The sequence below is a fragment of the Seriola lalandi genome, unplaced genomic scaffold (assembly GCF_002814215.2).
Source record: "Seriola lalandi dorsalis isolate HSWRI2012SDOR001 ecotype SW California unplaced genomic scaffold, Sedor1 jcf7180002054907, whole genome shotgun sequence".
In the NCBI taxonomy this organism is placed as follows: Eukaryota; Metazoa; Chordata; class Actinopteri; order Carangiformes; family Carangidae; genus Seriola; species Seriola lalandi.
The window spans coordinates 778,250-800,684 of record NW_019525459.1 but is presented as its reverse complement, the minus strand read 5'-3'; the positions used below and the strand labels follow the sequence as shown (position 1 = coordinate 800,684).

Genomic DNA, 22,435 nt, shown 5'->3' with positions numbered 1-22,435 from the left:
TACTGACAGAGGGGTTTATAACTCATTTAGTCATATACAGTACATGCAGTAAAAGTGGTTCATACTTTCCTCAATGCAACAACCTCGTGTTCAGTCATGTGCCTCTTTCCCGTCCAACTAATATTAGTCTGTGTTTACTAAAAGCAAAGCTAGCAATATGGATGACACGAGCGCAAACACTGAGTCTCATACATTTCAGTCTTTTAAAACACATCACTTTAACTACATTTACAGCTGGATTTTTTGTCTGAAAACTCTAGGGTTGCATTGTAGTCTGGATGGATAGAAACAGAGACTTTTAAAAGAAATTACACAGATACCTGCCTCCTCTCCTGATTGGGTCGTATCACTTCTGACCACCAGACAATGGTGAATGCAACAGCGACCAAATCTAACACCACTAATTTGTTTAATCACTCATCAGACCCAAAGTGATCGTTCATTAATCATTATCAAGATAAAAGTTAAGAATAATCATGATATTGATATCGAGTCCCATATCTGAGACATAAAAATTACTCAGTTCATGTCTGATACTTTTCCACTGCACCGACCCCGGTCTGAACAGACACATTAGCTCTGGATTATCTGCTTGAGTTTAAATGGAGCACACTGGTAAGAAAGTCAATCATCATTTCACCAGAAAAAAAAAGAAGTAGTACAGAGGAACAAAAAACAGACTGGCAAAATTTAATGGCTGGGGAAAATGACAGAAAGAAGACAAGAGTGAAGGGAAGTGTAAAGAGGAAAATGAATGGTGGGAGGTGGAAGACGAGCGAGAGATGAGTTAGAGTGTCGGTGAGCAAGGGACAGAGAGTGGGAGAGGGCATGCATCACACTGTAGTCCTCAGAAGACAAATTAGCCAACAGACTTCCAGTGCCGAGCTGCCCTGAACTCCAATTAAATATTTAACCCTGTCATAACTACACTTCCTCCCTATAACTGTCTGTCACAGACTCACACCTAAGTGGACAAAGGCATCAGTGGCCTTAAATATCAATGAAGCCATTTTCTTCTTACTTTGGTTTAAGAACCCAGCCGCCAGAGGGAGTACATTAACAGTGTCTCTCTTTTCATTTTCATACATTTTAGCTTACTTAGGCAGAAATATTATGTAGGTCAGAAAAGCTTTCACAGAGATCAGAGCTACAGTGGCATGACAAAAGTAAGTGAAAACTTTGGAATGATTTATGTTGAAATCTGTCCTAAAATATGGTCAGATCTTCATCCAGGTTACAATTCCGAACAAACACAAGCTATTTTAAATAATAACACACAAATCATTGTACTGTTCATGTCCATATTCAAGAACATCAAACATTCACGGGCTGGAAAAAGTCCAGCTAACTGGAGTCAGGAGTTAATGAAACAAGCGGTGGTGTGGATTGGAGCTATTTTGACTTACAAAAAACACTTAAACATTTTGAGTTTGCTATTCACAAGAGGCATGTATAAAGCTTAAAAGGTTACAGTCATCTCAAACAGTGTAAATATTCATCAGTCCGCAGTCAAGCTGTCAATAGATGATTTGGTTCTGTGGCTACTCTCCCTGGAGGTGGGCGCCCAGCTAAGATGACTCCAAAAGCACGAGGCAGAATACTAAATAATGTAACAAAGAACCTCAGTAGAAACTGGGAAGTAAAAGCTGCAGCAGGACAATGACACTAAACATCAAAGTAACTCTTCCACAGAATGACTTCAAACAGAACATCCACCTGTTGGGAGTGGCCCGGTCAGACCTCCAACCAGTAGAGATGCTGTGGAATGACCTGAAGACAGCTGCTCAAACCAGTGTTCCTAAAAATATGGCTGCGCTGAAACAACTCTTTAAAAGGAGGAATGGTCGAAACTTCTGCCTGAACATTGAGCAGGTCTGATCAGCAGCTACAGAAAGAGCTCATTTGAGGTTATTGGTGCTAGAAGGAGGTTTAACCGGTTGTTAAATCCAAGGCTCACTTAATTTTTCCATTGGGACTGTGAATGTTCAATGGGTGTGTTCAATAAAGACACAAAATATTATAATTGCTTGTGTGACATTAGCTTAAGGACAGTGTTTGTCGACGTATATGTGTTTTTAAGATCAGATCATATCTTATGACCAATCAACACAGGAAACCAGGTCATTCAAAAGGGTTCACATACTCTTTCTAGACACTGTACATTATAGAAATGCAGTGAAATAAAGCAGAAAAATGCCAAATTTATTCCATAACACAAATTATGCCAGACTTTTAACCTGCAAGACGTGCACGTATAAAAAAACGGCAATGGAAATGTGATGGACAATGGGGAAAGTCAGTGCAACTTCCCAACTGCCCCGTTTCCATTATTACGAGGCTGATGCAAGCCGATTTAGTGCGAGAGTCTGTCAGTGTGCGAGTGTTGAGGATCTTTACCTTGCACCTCCTTCGATGGCGGCAAACTGAGGCCGAGGCTGGAGCTGTGCATGCTGGAGTCGTCCTGAGAGTGGACCAGAGCGCCTCCATCCTGCAGCGAGCGCACAAGCTCCCTGAGATGCGTCACTTCCTCCCGGAGAGATTCCACTTCCTGCTGGCGCTGTTGCTTGGCAACAGAAGTGGGGTTCATTTTGAGGTGAAGAACTCTGGTTTTGACTGGATCATAGTCTCCCTGTGACAAAAAAAAAAAAAAAAAAAAAAAAAAAAAAAAAAAAAAAAAGGCAAAGACAAAGATCAGACATCCAAAAATCATCCAACTTCTAGAATAACAGAGAAGTATTTGCTCGTACACAGCGGGGTCTAAAAGTCTGAGTCTTCCACCGAAAACTCTTTGTAATCAAATGCCAAAAATGAATCTCTCTGTGAGGCAGAAAAGCGGTGGAGATACTGGTAGCAGAGAACAGTTTAAATTTTGGTTTGGACATATGATAAAAACAGTTCCAGATTAATTTTCTGTTGTTCAACTTATTGATCAGTTGTATCAGCTGTAAATGACAAACACACAAGATGCATCTTCAGTCATATTAGATACAGTGAGTAACCTTTTGAGAGATATTGTCAAAGGCTTCTGTGATCCAGGCTCATTGAACAACTAATCAGAGAAGGGCAAAGTCAAGGGTGGGAGCTCAAAGCTGTCAATCAGTACTTGACCTCACTCCAAGCTAGCATTAGCTGCTGGAAGAGTCTGTGAGTCAGACGTGAATAGGGCTGACTCACAGGCTAGCAGGCTCCCGCTTCCTGCATTAGCTGAGACAGCAACACCATGACGGTGTAAGTAAAGGGCTGGGTGGAGCAGGGAGAAGGAGGGATGGGAGGGCCGGAGAGGTTACCTTTCGAGTCTTATGCTAGCACAAGCTTGATTACCAATAACCTTCATATTGTAGCTCTGGGATGTCAACTTTATACAGCAGTCAGATCATGAAGCCAATTTAAGTCAGGATGAAAAATAACACAGGGCTGTAAAATATTGGTATCCAGGAGAGTGCGTCTCTCTCTGTCCTTCCCCATGGACTTTCTTTCTCATATTGATGAACAGCATTTCAGGTTTTCACACATCATAAATCACACTCCTCAAGAACATGTGTACAAGGCTAGAACACATGAAGCATGGGACACGTCTGAACAAGAAGTGAAACCATGCACTTCTGTGAAGAGTAAGGTTAAAAAAAAAAAAAAAAAAAAAAAAACACAGACATGGAAGAAAAGCTTGAAGAGACTTTCTTAATCACAAAGCCAGGAAGAGTTTTATGGGAACCATTAGAGTGTGTGTGGCGGCTGTGATTCAGAGGAAGAAACGGGGAGGAGATAAGAGGTGAAGTACAAGCATCAAAGTGCTTTCTGAGAAATGAGTCCTTGCTTTCAATCACGACTCGAGAAAACTTGTACATTTTAAATATTACACACTTTGTCACCATTTATCATTTAACAGAGGATTCCTTTTTTCCATTATGTCTATTTAAGTGCTGCTGAAGAGTTTGGGTGTAATACAGATCCATGTGTCCATCTCTGTGCTTAGCACATTATTAGATTTTACATCGTGAAACACAGGATTTTTTGGTGTAAAAGTTGTACAGTGTTATTTTTAGTGACTGTATGTTGTACTTCAGGTTACTTTACTGCAACAACGGTGTCGTTTATTGGTATCTAGACATAACTGGTGAAGGCAGTTGGGGAAAAAGTGCACACAGGTTGTAATCTGATTCATTTCAGTAGGGAAACATGCAACAATGGTCCAGTAATTACTCGTACTGAATTAGAATGCAAATTCAGAGCATTTGGCACATTCATGTTCAGAAATATACAGTGCATACACACATGCATGCTATTTCTGGGGAGTAGATGCACAAGTAAGGCTTTAGTCCATGTGTAGTGCAAAAGTCCGAGCACAAGCGAAAGACAGTGTTAATAAAAGATTGTTTCCATCCAGTACCGTTACATGAATATTAGGAGTTAAGCTCATCAAAGATAAACAGCTGGTGGTGCTAATAATTCAATCACGTTCCATTAAACCGTTGCAGATGAAGGCAAAATGAGATTATGTAATTATTGAACGTCACATGCTTCATGTACATCATGGTTTACAAGCCAAGTCTGTTTTCATTTGTCATTATCGATACACCAATTTTTGCACGAGCCAAGGGGTACAAACTTTTTTGCGATATCTAACGTCAAACTTTTTTGAAAATGTGCATATAAACAGGTGAATGGAAAAGCACTAACAGATTAATGAAAACATCTAGACTCTCACAGGATAATGCAACAATTTATTCAATCACCTTGTAACTAACATTCACATTTAATCTGAGCTATAAATGGTGATGACAGGGCATTGATGACGCAGGTCTGCAGCTAAACGCTTGGAATTCAAACAAATAGCTTTATTTTCAACCTTCTATATCTACAGATATTTATTTTCTGTGTAACCTCTGCCAAAATCTTCTCTACAGAGGCTACGGGATAATACAGTGAAGTTATGAGCAACAGACTGCCTACCTATTTATTTCCCAGTGTGCTCTCTTTCCACTAATACACTGTGTGCAGCACATAGATCTGTTTACATTAAAGAACAAGAAAAGGCTTTGTTCACTGATATGTTATAAGTGGCAATTCTCTTAGCGAAGTAACATAAATAATTTCACTTTAAAGTATGTATTCATTAGCTGTTGTCTTTAAACCTTGGAAATATGATGTCAAGTTGACCAAATCTGATATATAACTCCATAATAAATGCAAGAAATAAAATAGTTTTACTAAATATTTCATAAACTCTTTAAGTCCATAGCAAGAACACTGGCAACAGAAGAGTTTTAATAAATGTTTCATTATATTGATGCTGTTATGATAGTACAACAAGATTTACCAGCAGCAGTTTATCTATCAAACAGACTCACAAAAACATTACATAACATATAATAAGTAGTAAATAAAGATGGATGTCAGCAACAAGAGGAAACTCTGAATTAGAGGCTAATACTAAAGTAAAAATGGTAACGTCGTTTCCTGGAAACACAAGTTCCTTCTTTTCTCCCTTTGTTTTCTTCTGACTCTCTGAGGTTTCGGTAAATGAGAAGAGTCTATCTTAGCTTAATGCCAATACAGGAAGACACACACAAACAGGAACACCAAGATGCAGAAACACACACAGAGGCGCACACGCACACACACACACACACACACACCAATCGGAGCTCTTGATTACTGGCTAAATTAGATTCCATATGCCCCCAAGCAACGGTTGCCAAATAAACTACAGGCATGGGGGAGAGCAAGAGGCAGACGAGGAGAAAGGGGATATGAAGATGGGAAATGGTGAAGGACATAGAAAAGAACACAGTGAAAACAAAGGGTGGAAGGGCGATCATTGCCTTCAGCGTGAGGAAAAGGCAACATGGATGGAGGGAAGAAAGAAAAAAAAAAAAAAACCAAAACCTCACACGCTTATAAATAACGCTCTGTATAATTTAAAAGGAACAGAGGGATTGAGCTTCCCAAAATGAGGAGCGGAGCATGTGTATATTTATATCAAACCATTTCAACTGGACTGCACACACGTCACAGCCAAATAAAGGTCCTGGTATATTTTCTTCCTGCGTACATCTTTTGAAGTTCTACATCAGTGTATGGAGAGTTTATTCAAGGATGCATCTGTATGTGCGTTGCGATAAACACAGCGAGAGAAAATGGGAGGGAGAGCCAGATAGTGAGAGACAGATATGTAGATTAGAGCTGTAAACCCAGTGCAAAAAGAGAGGGGAAGGTCCTCAAAATGCGGCCAACAGCTACATTCTGTCAAACAGTGAAAACTCTTTCAAACACACTTCCTTAAAATTAGGTCAAGCTAACGAAAATTAGAATGATTTGGCCGTGGAATTCATATTTCACTTTATGGATGCCTGGACTGAGCCAAGGGGCAAAGGTTTAATTTACTGCTCAATGGTAAAAAACAAAGGAAATTTTTTTCTCTTTGGCATTAAAGAGCATCATAACAAGCCAAGAAGTAGCATCATATTTTTTTTTAATTGGTTGAACCCTCCTCACAAATCGAACTGAAATGAGAATATAGACAAAAGGCCATCTTCTCCATTATTGATGGGTACTGAAACCTCGTATGAAATGGGCCCCATTGTAAACGATTAAAGACCGCAGTATCGATAAGCTCCAGCGTTATCGGTTCTTCTCTTGGTACTGGAGAAATTAAGAAAATAGATTTCCAATTTATTACTCCAACACAGAATTTATCTTGCACGTTTTATCTCGGGTCTGTGATGTATTTACACTACTCCCAATCCAGAAGAGAGCTCTCTCTCCTGGAGACTGGGTGTACGAGGGGAGAGGGGCAGCAATGCCAACAATGCCAGAGAGAGCTAAACGTTCAAATATGCGGTTATGCTCATTGCCACAAGCGTCTTGCATGTACTGTCAGAAACACAAGCAATCTGTTCAAACATCTACCGAAAGTCCATCACATACAAACTCAGAAATGTACAGTTTACGACCAGCTAGCTCATAGTTCATCTGCCGTTGCCCCTCGTGTGCTATGTATGCTAGCAGCCTGGAGAACACACATGGAGTTAACTTAATCATACAAACATGTGTTAATGATAAAAATGAACCATTAGTGATTTGTTCAAAACAATGCTGATGCAGTTTGCTACTCAAAGATGTTAATTTATACATACTACATAACAGAAAATAAAGCAATGTTAAGTCTATTATTTCTTTCTTTCTTTTTGAAAAGCAGTAAGGGTAAGAGTTGTAGTACTATTAAAATCTTAACAATCCCTATCCCACATCTATTTTACCTTATATGCAGAAAACAACGGCACAACAGACAAAAACTAAGTATGATCCACTGAAAAACAAAACATGAAATCTGTAGATTCTCACCAACAGGGACGATCACCTATAAAATGGGGAGAGGTATAATTAGCTTACAATGCATATGTACGTCTGCATTTGTGAAGAGAAAGTGGTGCACTGTGGTTATAAATTATACTTTAGTTCACTGCTGCAAAAACAGAGAAATGCCAAATTGCCTGAGTTTCAAAGTGGATGTAAGAAAACTACTTAATGTTACAGTGTTTTAGTTGGCCTATTTTGTGTGTGTGTGTGTGTGTGTGTGTGTGTGTGTGTGTGCATATATACAGCCTACTATTCAACACAGTATTTACAGTGCAGCAAGGTGGAGTGCCATTCTAAGTGCCTGAGGCTACATATCTCTTATTCATAGAACAACAATAACAACACATCTAATACCAGGGAGCAGAGACTGTTTTAAAAAAAAGAGCAAGAGGCAGGGGAAGAGAGCAACCGAGCAAGAGATCAAGAGCATGAGAAAAAGAGAGAGAGTGGAGGAGCAGAGAGAGGTAGAGCGGCAGTATGAAAGAGGGAAGGGGAGGTCGAAGTCCAGGGAACAATGTCTGTTTTTAACACAGCTGAACAAATCGCTCTGAAACATCCATTTATATACTCAACACAGCACTGACCACAGGGGACACATGAGTCACTGATGGAACAGGTGACACACCATTGGTGAGCCAGTGTGCATGAGTGCGAGAGCGGAGGGGCACTATCAAAAAAGATAACGAAGAAAAAGCGCGCACACACTTAAAACCACATGAGCTGATAAAGGGAGGCTGAATGGAGAGACAGAAGAGGAAGCTCTTTCACTGAGGCGTATCATCAACAACAGACTACAGCTCATTTCTTGGTTGGCTTTTTTTAGCCTCTCTCCTTTACAAATTGTTGATATCTGTCCTGTGGAAACCACAGATGCATTTAAAAGGATTGGTTCACCCAAATTACAATTACATGGCAATGCTTGGCCATAGAGATTTTGATATTCATATCTGAAGTCTGTGGCAATAGCCGACACGGCCAAGGTGAAAAACATTTCATAGTTCATAGCGGAGCTCAATTGACTAGAAAATAAAAGATCAACAGCAACAGAAAAAAGAGAAGTGTCTTGGTTAGTCTAGATAATGCACAAATCTCATTATCAACAGTTTTCATTGAAATTACTTTTTGTTTTACCAAAGAGTAGTCTGTACTGCAAGGTCTGTGGATTATCCAGAGTAACTATCTAGTATTGAGCTTCACAGAAAGAAATGTAGCTGTGTTTTTACATACATTAAAAAAAAAAAAAAAATGGGGCATACATTTCTTACGGTCTTAATGCCAGTCCTGTTGTTAGATTCATGAATATCCAGGCATGATATGTACTTGTGGTGAGCAGTGAAGACGATCCATTGCCTCACGTTTTCGTGGGAAGGTTTCCTTCCTATTCCTCATATTTCACTGACTGTGTCCATCCACTATTTAAATCTGAGGTGGTGACAAGACCCATCCTTTAGCTAAAAATGATATGTATAAAAACTGTACTGTATATTAATGTTGTTATAGCAACACCTTTGTCCTCACATTTGGTCCATAACTGTCCGTGGCCTTTCCCATGGTAAAAGTGCATCAAGCAGTGTACTACAAGGATGAGCAAACTCGGCACTGATAAGCACTACGTGACAACAGTGAGGTGTCAATTAGAAAATGTTCACAACAAGCTGAAACTGAGGCCTTTTGTGATATGGGCTGGCTATGATGAACACAAAGCAGTTGCTGAGCAGGCATTGTAGCCCTCTCCATCAAGCAATGAGGCAACCATGGATTAATCTGGGTAGTTACACTCAAGTGTTTTTTCTGCATGGGTACCATTTGATGAGAGTCACTTAAACAGCCCAGGCAGCTTCCTCATGGAAGCTCAAGATGGAGTCAAGAGGAGCAGTTATAGTGTAACATTTTCCCACTGCACTGAGAAAGTTTTGTTTGGTAATGGGCTTATCCCTGTACAGCTTAGTTCAGGACACAAATATCTGGTATCCTTTGAAAAAATCCTTAGTTAAGCTTAGATACACATGCGAAGCACAAGTGTATGTAAGCTTAACTATGGAGTGGGGTATGTTGTTCTGAAGTGCAGTAAGAAATCACAAAGATCCACCGGCCAGCGGTGATTGAGCACATCTGGGACAAAAGCAGAAAAAGGCTGCATGGTCGCCTTCAGACTCCCTGGTATAAACTGCGTACAGGCACGGACAGGGCTTAAATATCACCAATATGTCTCTGTTGTTGGAGCCAACAGCAAGGATGTCTTACAGCATATCTCTGCTGAGCAGCCTCATGTCCTGGTCTGCAGTTGGTCTTGCGAGGGGCTCACAGAGCGATCACTGAGTCCCAAAGAGTACAAAAGGGTCTGCAGACAGGTCAGAGTCTCTAGGCTTTTTATAAAAACACCAGAGAGGGGGACGCTGGCCTTCCACCTGCTGCCAAATGAGGCACAGGACCAGCTGGTAGAGATGCAGAGCTTTTTAGACCTTGTAGTATTGGCATCAGAAACACCGGTAGGCTCTGCCACAGAGAACAGAGTCCCTGTGGCTCTTTATGGCTACACAACAGGAGGGAGAGGTTGTGCCCAGAATGCATGAAGGCAAAGGTCTGCATAGCTGCAGCATCTTCCATTGAACACTGAGCTCCAAGGTCTCCTACTTCCCTCTTAGTATCACATCTTTTCAACACGGAGACAAGACCTGTGCTGAAGATTCCCTCAGGAGCAACTGGAATGTGAGATCTGTCATCCTCTTCAGACAAGTCTGTCACACTGAACCATCTCACCTGTATGAACCGAGCGCTGTGGTGACCTTTCTTGACTCTCAGGGCTGGTAATTGGACTCCCATGTGGTTGTTGTAGTTTGCCATCTACAAGACTGACTGGTTTTTTCCACATTTTCTAGCTGAGCAGGAACTTATATTTATAAGTTGAAGAACAGATTATGACTTTAAAAAGGTTGTAAAAGGGAGAAATATTCCACAAAGTATTTTCCAGAAGAAAAGAAAATCTGCTAAATACCCTCCTTTGGAAGCAAAAAATACTTAATGTTCAATCAAACTTTCATTACTGACATTTCTCTCTCAAATTGCATCTTACACTGAGCAGTCTGAAGCAGTATGAGGCACTTTTCTCTGACGTACTGAATCATTTCACTGATTTACAGGATAAAAACCGAACAGCACGGCCATCATCTCTTCTGCTCAAAAGTCAGAAAGCCATTATCAATTTTACTCAGAAACACCATGATTTCTTTTTCTCGTTCTTTTTTCCCTACCAGTGCACACAACTCCCTACATGACAGACAAGGAGCGTGATGGGACGACACACTGTCTGGAGCTCAGTCAATAATGTATTTACAACACTGAGACACAAGCTTCATGGTGATAAGGGAAGGTTCTCAGAAGTCCAATACTAGGACAGGCATGTTTAAGCCTGATGCTGTGTAAGACACTTCAACCACACAGAAGACTGTGCCTTCTTGCCCTCAACTACTGCTGCCATCATTCAGCTGATATCAAGATCACCCTGAGCTTAACTGAGATCCACTTCAGCTTCGCACAATTTAGGTCTGTGACACACATTTCAAAAATAATAAAGTGACTAAAAAGAGGTAGAGGGACAAAGAGGAGAAGGCTGTGCTTTTTTATAAGGCAAAATATTCACTGTTTAGAAAGATTTCTAGTTACCTTTGTTGAGAAATCATAAGATGTCATTGATAAATAGTGGAGATGCCCAGAGCCGATAAAAAAAGATCAGTATCAGGGCCGGTCTGGAGATAATTTAATGGACCATATTGAACAAAATAACAGGTCAAAATCCAGTCCTTTCATTACTGTACCCTTCTGTGTTTTCTTCTTCTCAGACACTAGTGTTGCAGCTCCTCTCCTTTAAAAAACAGCCAGGTTTTACTATGCACGGTCTTTGACATCTCATTAAAAATATTGAACAATATTGTGTTCAGTCGTCACAGTAAAATATAAGTATGGACAAGGTTGCCCTCAGGAAATCTGTAATCAAAGTGGTGCATGTTTATGTCACCAGGGATTGTTGATTTGTCGGCTTGGGTGACAACTGCTGGCAATTACATGATCTGTACATCTACCCAACATTATGCGGAATAAAAAATATCTAACAAGAGAGCAACAACTCTTGGCACCATTTGCCACATTGCCATAAAAACCCATAGTCACTATGAGTTTTATATTTTTAACCCCAATGCTGGAAAGGGGAAAAAAAGGAGAAGATGTCAACACTGCAGCCTCGGGGTGTTGGTTGCAGGCCTTAAACATTTAGTAATGTCTTCAGATTTTTAAATTGCTTAAATTGTTTTCACGATTTCAAGACAATAAATATACAAAAACTTGATCAAAGCAGTATACAGGTCAAACTGCCATGAACATGCAAACCCTTGTATGACATAACTACCACAGTGAGACCTACATTCAGACTGCGGGGAAAAAAAACATATTTAAACTACAAGCATGACAAACTCAGGTTAAAATATCAACAGCACTATTTCTTTCTAACTGAAACTAATGTCTCAACATAATTTTGCTATGGCCACATCAGCACATGCACAACAGAGAGACTATGTTGATGCAACATCTTGCAACGGCAACAATTATCTCTGTCTAGACACTGACATGACAGCCAGAGCACAAAGACAAAGTACAGCAGTATTAAGTCTATCATTAAAGATGTTATGGTATGCAGAGATTGATGAGAGATGAATGATTCTTATATTTTACAAGCCAACTTCAATTCCATTGTATTTTATGAATGATGATGATCACGTCATGTCACACCAGAAAGAACACAGGGTCCAAACCACAGAGGGGCTACTTAAAATAAGACAGAACACATATGGAGGAGAGCAGAGCGGCTCTTGACAGGTTCTGAAAGCCTGTCTGCAAATAACATTATTGTTCTTAATAATAAGACTGAATTGAACACTGCGGGCTCTTGGAGACGGCCTTGTCAGACAAATATCCTTACTAAAAACCACTCTGAAGAAATTCAATAAAACAATCATCCCGCTCATTCTGTTCCAATCTACCTCGTCGCTGTTTTAACCTACAAAGCAATAATTTCGTCAAGTTTATGTTTTGCTTCTCCGTTGCCAAATGATAAATGGTAATACCAATAACCCGTTCATAAAGCCTCCAAATTTACTGTTCTGAACAACTGAGGTGGTGGAAAAAAAATACGGTGAACAGGATATACTGTGTTTACGTTTCTGTCATGATCAATAATGAATGTTTGTAAGAAATCCAGAGTTAAGTAATTCTGGAAAAACAAAGATGAAAGCATTGCAGTTGTAAAAAAAAAAAAAAAACAAAAAACAAAAAACAAAAAAAAAAAAAAACCCATAAGATCGCTGGCTAGCCTACAAACCTGGCTTCATGATCCAGGCCCCTGATGAGGAGAGAGACCTTCTATGACACCAGCGTTCACCACTGAACCAGTATGCAAGTATCATATTGTTAACAATATGATAAAATTGAGTTGCTGTTATATATGACTAGTCACTTTAATAATATTAAAAATGAGAAATATAGAGGTATGAAAATCTGAATTTCCCAGGAGCGCCTCCTGACAGACTGCTGGTGGGGATGATTGAGCTCGAGTCCACGGAAAGCAGTCTCATTACACTGGTAATCTGAGTGGTTGACAGTCACACTCGTCAGTATGATCTAAATATAAAGACAGGGTGGATATGATGGGTTCTGCCACAGGAATCTAAAGTGCAAGTTGATATAATGAAAATCCTACTGTCAATTTATTCGAGCATTCAGTTCTGTAAGTCACTCGAGCCCATTCATTTCTCCTTACAAATGCTTCCCCGCTCAGTCACTCATCTCTGCACTCGGCCTGATGTAGAGGTCTCTTGGTGTGCATTAGACCATGGAGGAGTCATAAAAATTAACTCCTAAGAACTGACCTGATCCATTGACCGTGCAACCTTGAAACCTGTGTGTGCGCACGCACACGCGCGTACACACACACGCTGGGTTGTCAATTGCCTTAAAAGTGGTGGTCATGCTCGAGAGCACATGGATTTCATTCACCCCACAGCTAAATGGAACCAACACGCTTGCCCACACACGTTTCATTAAAGTGCCCTGGTAGACTTAGTTTGGCACAGTATGAGTCAGGGGAGTTAGAGGACCTGACTGAGATGAAACACACACACATACAGAGACAACACTGAGGAAGGTCTACATTTATTTTCACGACCCCCCCACCCCCCACCCCCCCAACTGTTCTGTCCATCCTAATCCCTTCGACAAATAAAGAAGGACTTTAAATCAGCCACAGGTTCCACAACTTTTCCATTGGACGCTGCCAGAATCACACCTGGGTCCAATTGTGTTTGAAAAACTGTCAGATATGGGAAGCGTTTGTGTGAATCAATCTGCAGTGTCATACGGGCTAGGTTCCTGCCCTTGGGGTTATTAAATTGGTTCCTTTGTGCCAGACGAATAAATCCATCACAGAAAACAGTTGGAGGCAAGTTTTGGTGCCTACCTGTAGATTGTTTCTCTCCAGTCTCATCTCCAGGATGTTGTTCTGCTCCTCCAAACGCTGCCGCTCTGCCTCTAAATCTTCAATTTTTTGTCTGGAAAAAATGCATGCACACACATTCACTCGCTTGTAATTAATATATACCGTGCAAAATAGCCCTTACGCATTCTGTTGACTCCATAGGTTAATCCTTGAGGTATGGCGCTGCTCACAGACACGCATTTGAGGTCTGTGAGAGTTAATCCACCCCAGGTATAGACATGAATCTTTCATGTGCCAGGTTTTGACTTGGTGGTCTTTGCAACAGGGTGTGTGGATGTGATGTGTGTGCTTAACTACCTGAGTATGCTGACCTCTTCTTTGGTGGCTAAAGAGCTGCTGTCAGCAGCGGAGGCCTGCTGCTTCTTTAGAGCCTCCATCTCCAGCTCCACCTGGGACACACAGAAAAGAAAATGGGCCCGTTACACAAACGTCGGCCCACCTTTGGCCATCTGCCTGGCAGAAAACCTTTTTGCCTGCAGATAAATCCTGAGGACTCTCTTCCAGTGTGCTGCTATCTTTTCCAGTCAGATATCCAGACAAACAGATATATACTTTATACACCATTAAACCATACACTGACTCATTTTCCCATTTCCATTTCATAGTGCCCTGGCTTTTTCCCCCCCCAGTCCTTGTTTTTAGTCCATCTGTGAGTTAGTTTCTCTCTGATCTCGCTCTCCTCTCTGCAATTATCCCTCATTTCCATTTGCACACCCATTTTCCTCTGTCTGACTGCATCTGTCTGTCTCTCAGCTCATCCTCACTCCCAGTCTTCCCAAGACGAATAAGTAATTACTGCTATACCAGACAGGTGGATTTCACACGTCAATACTCATTGCCATGGCTATGTTGATGTCTCCCTGGCAACAAGGAGCCATGAAAAGAGGAGAGATTGTAGAACGAGTGAAGACACAAACACAGATTCCCAGAGAATGTAGGAGAGTCTAAGTCACGCCTGAAGACTCTTTATCCCGGTTTTTATCTAATATTTTAAAACAAGTCAAGTTCTTTTTTTTTTATAACTTTTCTGTAACTTAGAGCACCACTAATTAAGAAATATTCATACAGCAAACTTGACAGATGAAATGAACCATTTAATCTGCCAAAATTCACATTAGACTGTTTAATGTTACTCACAAGCTACACTATCTTGTCACTGCAACCTTGATTAAAAAAAAGAAAAAAGAAAAAAGGTTCCAGTGTTAGTATTATACATCCTCTCACCTGTCAATTTGTGCCCCTTAAGAGGAGGGAGAGTACTCAACACAAGAAAATGAAATGTACTTGCACTGTAAATACCTATCCAGCTGCTAAATAAGACTGCCCCTTTGAAAAGATCGGCAGGACCACCGGTGTAAAAATGATGTTGGTCTGCATTAGTCACAGAGGTATTAAAGCGTCTTTGACTCTCAGGAGGGCACAGCACACCTGCTGAGATAACAGTCACAACTAAAAAAGGTACTTGAGAATGCTAACTTCAGTAGAAGTGATAGAAATAGAAGCAAAAGAAGAGTTAACATTGGCATTCATTTCCACCACTGAAGACGGGTTGATGCTGAACATTTCATATGGACTGGTAAATAAACAGCTGTTAATGCTAATGTTGCCTCTGTAGCAAAAGCGTACTTATAAAGCACCTTTGAGTGCTAATGGCTGAGGTTAGAATGCCTGTTAACGGCTGGCTAATCATTAAATACTAATTAAAAGGTTTCTATACCATTGATACATTTTTTTTTTTACATTTAAATGTTTTTTATTGTTGTTTCTTGTTTTTTTTTTTTTGTTTAGTTACTGGTGGAGTATGAATGGAAGTTAACTAGGGTTAGAAAACGATTTCTATTTGTCTGCATATCACAGACATAGACATGCATAGGAGTTTGTATGTAAATGTATACTGACCGTTTGTAGCTGCAGTTTGAGCGTCCCTGTCTCTTCTTGTGCTTTGGTCAGCTGGGACTGAGTTGACAGACAAGAAGTCATTAGAGACACAAAATACGATTTGTCTTTTTCCTTCCAATTTACAGCATTGACAGAAACAGCAGGTGCACAGAGCAGAAGCAGGCGCGACCATATATCAACCAAGGTGTGTAGTTCATTCAATTTTGAAACACTGACCTTCCCGCCTTCTTTTCATTCCAGTGTTGCTCACAATGCCCTTGTGAACTACAAGAGCAGTTTTATCACTTTATCAGTTTTAACTTGCCCACTAATTAAGCAAACTGATTGTGTGGACAGGGACCAGCTAAGCAGCACACATTTGCAACGCTATTAGCTATGTGCAAAGTACCAGTTAACAACATGAACACTACACTGGCGAGCAACCTAGGAGTGTAAATCATGAGTACTTTATTTTCAATTAGTGCTGACCAATTAATCTTATTTTCATCATCATCGCAATATGAACATGTGCAATAAACACATCACAAAAGACTGACTGAGATGCGATGAATTAGAAAAAATCATTTTATTTACACACGCCATGCAGTCACAGGGTTTTCAAGGCGCAGCGCCTGACAGTCTTTGTGAACGCAAAATGCGTCCTGGGCCACATTGAAGGACCAACTACTCTACTGACGTCCTCTGACACAGTTTCATTGGCCCTGTTCAGACCTGATATTAACATCTGTCTCGGGTGATCCGATCACAAGTGGACAGCTCTCGGTTCGTCAGTTCACACCTGGCTTTAAAATGCGTCTCCACATGCGTCTCGATTGACCACTTGTGATCGGATCTCACTTCCCCGCTACATATGCAAATAAACAGGTATGTTTTTAGCCAATCCACAGATTGTTTTGTTTTGTTTTTTTGGGGCTTTTTTATGCCTTTATTAGAGTAGCAGTGAGACAGAGACAGGAAAGTTTGGGGTGAGAGAGAGAGAGGATGACATGCAACAAAGGGCCGTGGGTCAGGCTGCTACAGTAAGGACTGAGTCCAAATGGTACGCGCTCTACCAGGTGAGCCACCGAGGCACCCACCCAACAGGTCCATTGTTAAAGTGCACCAAAAGCAAGTCAATCCCCATAGACTCCCATTTTATAAGGTCCAACTTTACAGCAGAAATAAACATGTTTACAGCCTGGCACAAAAACGGCTACATTTCTCCTCCATGATAACTGTACAGGGGGGGGGGGGGGGTTAATATAACTCGTTAAAATTTTATTAAGTCTTTAAGTTCTGCATAATTGAGGGCTTGCCACTTTGAGTGACAGACAGGTGAGCGTATGCCTGCCACAAGCTGGCAAGTCTCGGTTCAACACGCGCCCCTCCTCTTTGCCCATTTTTGTATTCGCCGGGAGTTCAGTGGGAGTCAGGTTCTGCCAAGATGGCGATGGTGGAGCAGCCCGCTCTGAGCTTCAAAACCGCTCCTCAGAAACCTATGGGTGACGTCACAAAGGCTACATCCATCTTTATTTACAGTCTATGGAGTGTGTGAGAACGAGCGAGTGAGAGAGAGAGCGAGTGGGGCACGGAGGGGTTATTTGCATGTAAAGCGGGGAAGTGAGATCGGATCACAAGTGGTCAATCAAGACGCATGTGGAGACGCATTTTAAAGTCAGGTGTGAACTGACGTACTTAGAGCTGTCCACTTGTGATCGGATCACTGAAGACGCATGTTAATACTAGTGCTGACCGATTAAGCCTATTTTCATCGTCATCGCGATATGAACATGTGCAATAAACACATCGCAAAACACTGACTGAAACGCCATGCATGAAGGGTTTTTAAGGCGCAGCGCCTGAGCCAAATGAACCGGGAAAAAAAACTCTACCGCATTTTGGTGTGGGGCTGCAGCCTCTCACACAGCAGAGAGCACAGTGTAGACCAGTGAGGAGTGAACTTTTTACCGGAGCTGACAACAACTACAGTCGTAGCTCTTCATCACACCACCTGTTCAACAAGATTTAAACACGAAGAAAAGCTACATTTTCAACATGTCCATCCACCGCGGTTGGTTTTGCACGAGCACAGTGCGCTAACGTAAAGCTAATAGTGAACTGTTATAAACAAGCTAAATGGAAGTGTGTAGACTGCAGGTTCATTTGACACAAACGTCTGTAAACTCATAGCTACAGTCTGAGATAGCAGCCCCCCCTCACAGCAACATTACCTGCAGCAGAAGGAGGGGGATGGAGGAGATGACCGATAGTGACCTTTTTCTGTTTTCTGCATTCAGCTTCACTCAGCAAAACTGTGTAAGCACACCTCAATATTTGCTCATTTATTGCAAGTAATATCGTCATTACAAAATTGAACAGTGTCATCCACATTGCAAATTTCCCTCGTACCGTGCAGGCCTATATTCAATTAAAAATATAATTGAATCCCAGTTGGTTTTAACAATAATAAACGCAGCTATACGGAAGACAAAGGAGGGGACTATAAATACAGGTTTGGTCCTGGTGTATGTGTGCACACAAACCTCCATCTCCGCATTGTGGTTCTGCGTCTTCTGCAGTATGTCCTCTGCCTCCCTGAGTCGTTTGCTGAGTTGAGGAGAGTACTCGGTAGGCGCCAGCTCGCTGTCATAGGACTCTAGTATAGCCCGCATTCCATCACGCTCCTGTAACACACACACATCTGCATTAACATCACCCTACAAAAATTCTGCTGTATATATATATATATATATACACATACACACACACACACACACACATTTTTATGCCACAAAGACAGAACAAAGTCATGACATTACAGAATTTTTGCCATCAGATGTATAATTTGTGTTTATGTATATAAATAAATTGGGAGTTTTAAAGCTCTTTGATGTTTTTCTGATTTCTCTGTGTTACTTATGTATGGCTGTTTGGTGTGTTAATATGACAGGCAAATGCCTTTGTAAATGAGGAACAAAGTATCAGGCAGCTGTGCGTTTCACATCCAAGCTGTGACAAGAGAAGCTTAAGGTTGTGGTCATGCTCATTTGCATTTCTCCTCATGTAATAATCAAGTCAGAGGCAAATGTCTTTGTAGACAAAGAATAAAGAATCAATCAAAACATCAAATCAGAGTCACAACAGAGAAATGTCTTTGCAAACAAAGCATATAATATTCTGCTGCTTCATCTCTCTTCTCCGAGGTGTGATGAGATCATTTAAAACTTCACATTTTCCTCCTCTGTAACACTGCAATGCAAGACATGTCCTCAACACTGTTCTGGGTCCAGTAAATCAACACACCAAGTGGTTGTTTCTCTTAGAGAAGAGAGGATCAGAACCTCTTAAAGCCAACATCTTCACAAGTGTCACTCAGGCTGACACGCTGTCTCCAAATAGCTCACGAATGTCTGTCAGTCTGTGTCTTTCTGTTTGACGTTTGAGTGTTCGTTCTCACACTCAAAAACATGCATGAGCTGGAATGGTTCCAAACAAACAAACAAAACAAACATCTAAAGGGATTCAGATGTGTGTGTATGATTGAGGGTGACGGAGCAAGACAAAAGTAAATGGTAGTAGACACACACCACAGACATCATAATTATGTAAATGCCTCTAAATCGTGTCACATTTTTTTCACCATTGGTCCATTTCAGCAACTTCAACTCAACTTTGAAAGACTAATCTGCGTTTACTGTCCATGTGTGAGTGAAATAACAAAGTGACAAACAGGAAACAGGAAATGTAAAGGTTTTTACTCTAAAATATTTATATGACATTAGAACATTTTAACCAGTAATTATTAATTACAAAGCTTAATTCATGTGTTACATAGTAAATATGTACCGGTTGCCAGGTAACATGATGAATAAGAAAAATCTCATCTGTTTAAAAAAAAAAAAAAACTGGCAAACAGCCCATTTATTAATGGAAATTCACTGTCATTCAAGACAGATAAAATGATGCGTCTCCTCCCCTCCCTTCACTGCACTGGTCCACTCTGTATTATGAAGCTAAGCAGGCAGCATTTCGTGGCAATCAGGCTTTTAATAAACACCTCACAAACAAACCGGCTACTTCGGAGCATCCTTGACTTTTGAAGTTCATTAAAAGCTCAATAGTTTATTATTAACAGGGCTAATCTGGGGAAGCATATGACAATCAGGTTCAAGTCAAGTCATAAGCACTAGCAATAAATACCATTGCAGATGATCTTTTAACAACAGCCCAAAAGCACCTTGTAATTCCCGGATATACAATCCTATGAATAATGGGCTGCTACTGCCCTGTCAGATTAGCTCATAGGTTAGTATCAGAAAACAAGCCATGATTTCCCTAATCAGATTCAGCCTGTGATTAGCCAGATCGAAACCAACATAATCCATTTAAAGATGGCTGAGTCGGGTTCTTTAAAAACACTATATCCAAAATCATACTTAATTCAACTTTATTTGTTTTGGCATTGAAGCGGCTTCACTTGTCATGCAACATTACACAACAGCCTAATACGTATACGCTGTGAGAACCTTTGAAAGGAGACAAGAAGAAGACAACACAACAGGAAGGGAACGGGAGAAAAAACTGAAAATGAACAAACACGTTTAGAGGTCAGTGTGTGTGTGTGTGTGTGTGTGTGTGTGTGTGTGCACGTTTGGTACCTATCCTAAACAGCAAGCCCTTTGGCTATTTACTGTCTATTACTGTGCAATGAAATTCACTCAATCTAAATCAAAAATCTGTCGGCTCGTCTCTGATAAAAACTCTCATTTTAAAAAACACACAAACAAACAGGGAGCAGGAGGACAAAGTGATAAAACTATCATTACTGTTTTCATCATCTATTTTTTTTTTTTTTTTTTTCAAATTGCTTTTATGTCAACTGTTTTATCTAGTGCATGAAGATGTGACTGTGCCTCTAATGGATCAGCGAGTCTGTCCCACAAAAGTGTATAAGAAATAAAACAGGGCAAAAGCAGAATAATGGAGACGCAGCCTTGTGGCAGAGACGGACGGATTCATTTCAAAGACAAGGCTGGAAGAACTCGGGGTTCGTGTGTGTGTGTGTGTGTGTGTGTGTGTGTGTGTGTGTGTGTGTGTGTGTGTGTAATGAAATTTATTCTCCTCTCCACTTCTTTAAGAACTGCTGTCAAGGTGCAGCTGAGCAAGGCAGTTGAAGATATATTTGTATAGGTATAATAATATTTGCAGGATTTGTTGGTTGCTGTCTGTGAACACACCATTCAAAGTTGGCCTCCTCCTCTCGGACTCAACGAGTGGGAGAGGGAGAGTGAACGAAGAGAGGGAGTGGCATTAATGAGAACAAAGCAGTAAAGCAGAGAAGTAAAACATTACTTTCTGATCGTTTCACCGTGCCTAGAACGCAATGTCCCGAACACAGCAAAATAAGAAAATAAAAAAATACAGGCAGAGGGCAGAGTCGCTGCTGATTAACACACTCCTACACACTTCATAAGTGTGGTTCATAAGTGGTGATTGAGAAGATTACTTTTTGTATGAGTTTATACATTGTTGTTGTTTTTTATTTTAGGGTAATTTCTGAACAGTATAAATTTCATCATCATTGATTTGTGAGCCGGTGTGTGGCTATAGTTATTCCCTCAGGTGGAAGGGGAATGTGGAGATCTGTTTATCTTATTGTTCACGCAATTGTAGCTGATCAATACAAAATGAATGTATCATATTATCAGACTAAATAGTAAAAACATTGCTTGGTTGCAGCCTCTCCCATATCTCTTACATTAGTATGCTGTAGTTTTCTTGTAAATATACAAAATGAACAAAAGAAAAATGTTGAAGAAAAGACAACATAAACTTGGGCACTTGTAGAAATGGTTGGGTGAGAGGTATTAATATACTCTTTTAGCTTTAAGGTGCCTTGTTGTAAGTTTTCTCTGCTGCTGAACGTGGTGGTGATTGTCGCTTTGACAAAACCTTCAGCCATCGTTGTCTTTATAATACAGGTGGCTATAATGCCCTCTGAGCAGGACTACATCTTCAGGACACGTTGAAGGCTACAGTGAGTCGCTATCGCAAAGTGACGAGACGAGTTGATGCGGGCCCGGAGCTAGCTGGTTAGCGTGCTAACTTCAGAAGAAAGGACTTGACAGAGACAAGGGTTTACATTGGTGTTGCTTTCCACCAATTTTGCGATGCTGAACTCGCAACATTTCTTTTAGACTGGTGAGTAAACAGCTGTTAATGCTAACCTTGGCTATGTAGCAATAGCACAACCTACAAATAGCTCTTTTAATTTAACTTCAGGAATATTTGGCTGGTTACAACCCTTTTTTTTTTAAGAATAATTAAAAAAAGGGTAAATTTTTTAAAAAGCAGAGCATTGAACAACAATGGATATCGTCTCACTACATTGTGACTGGATGATAAAATTAAAACAATTATTCACACCCTCTGAATGATTGGTAAAGTGCAAATGGTTGAGTGCGTTCTCTGCCAAAACAGTCTGGGGTCAAGTCATATTTCCATCATGCCTTTAGCTCTGCTTAGTTATAGTGGGGGCTAAGTAAATGTGTGTGTGCTTCAGTGTGTGTGTGTGTGTGTGTGTGTGATTTGTGTACTAAAAGACTGAGTATGTTGACCTAGGGAATTATACAAACTGAGAAATCAATATCACAG

At 40.6% G+C, this 22,435-nt stretch overlaps 1 protein-coding gene across 1 annotated transcript in view; it reads right to left on the bottom strand.

The window, feature by feature from the left end:
• The window catches only part of mad1l1 (mitotic arrest deficient 1 like 1), a 59,938-nt gene that overhangs the window by 25,484 nt on the left and 12,019 nt on the right, over positions 1-22,435 (bottom strand). The window contains exons 12-16 of the mRNA XM_023430611.2: positions 18,325-18,465; positions 15,803-15,859; positions 14,201-14,292; positions 13,865-13,955; positions 2,398-2,629 (exon numbers count right to left, since the gene is read on the bottom strand). Of these exons, the coding sequence (XP_023286379.1) occupies positions 2,398-2,629; positions 13,865-13,955; positions 14,201-14,292; positions 15,803-15,859; positions 18,325-18,465 (613 nt within the window). The remainder of the gene's footprint in view (positions 1-2,397; positions 2,630-13,864; positions 13,956-14,200; positions 14,293-15,802; positions 15,860-18,324; positions 18,466-22,435) is intronic.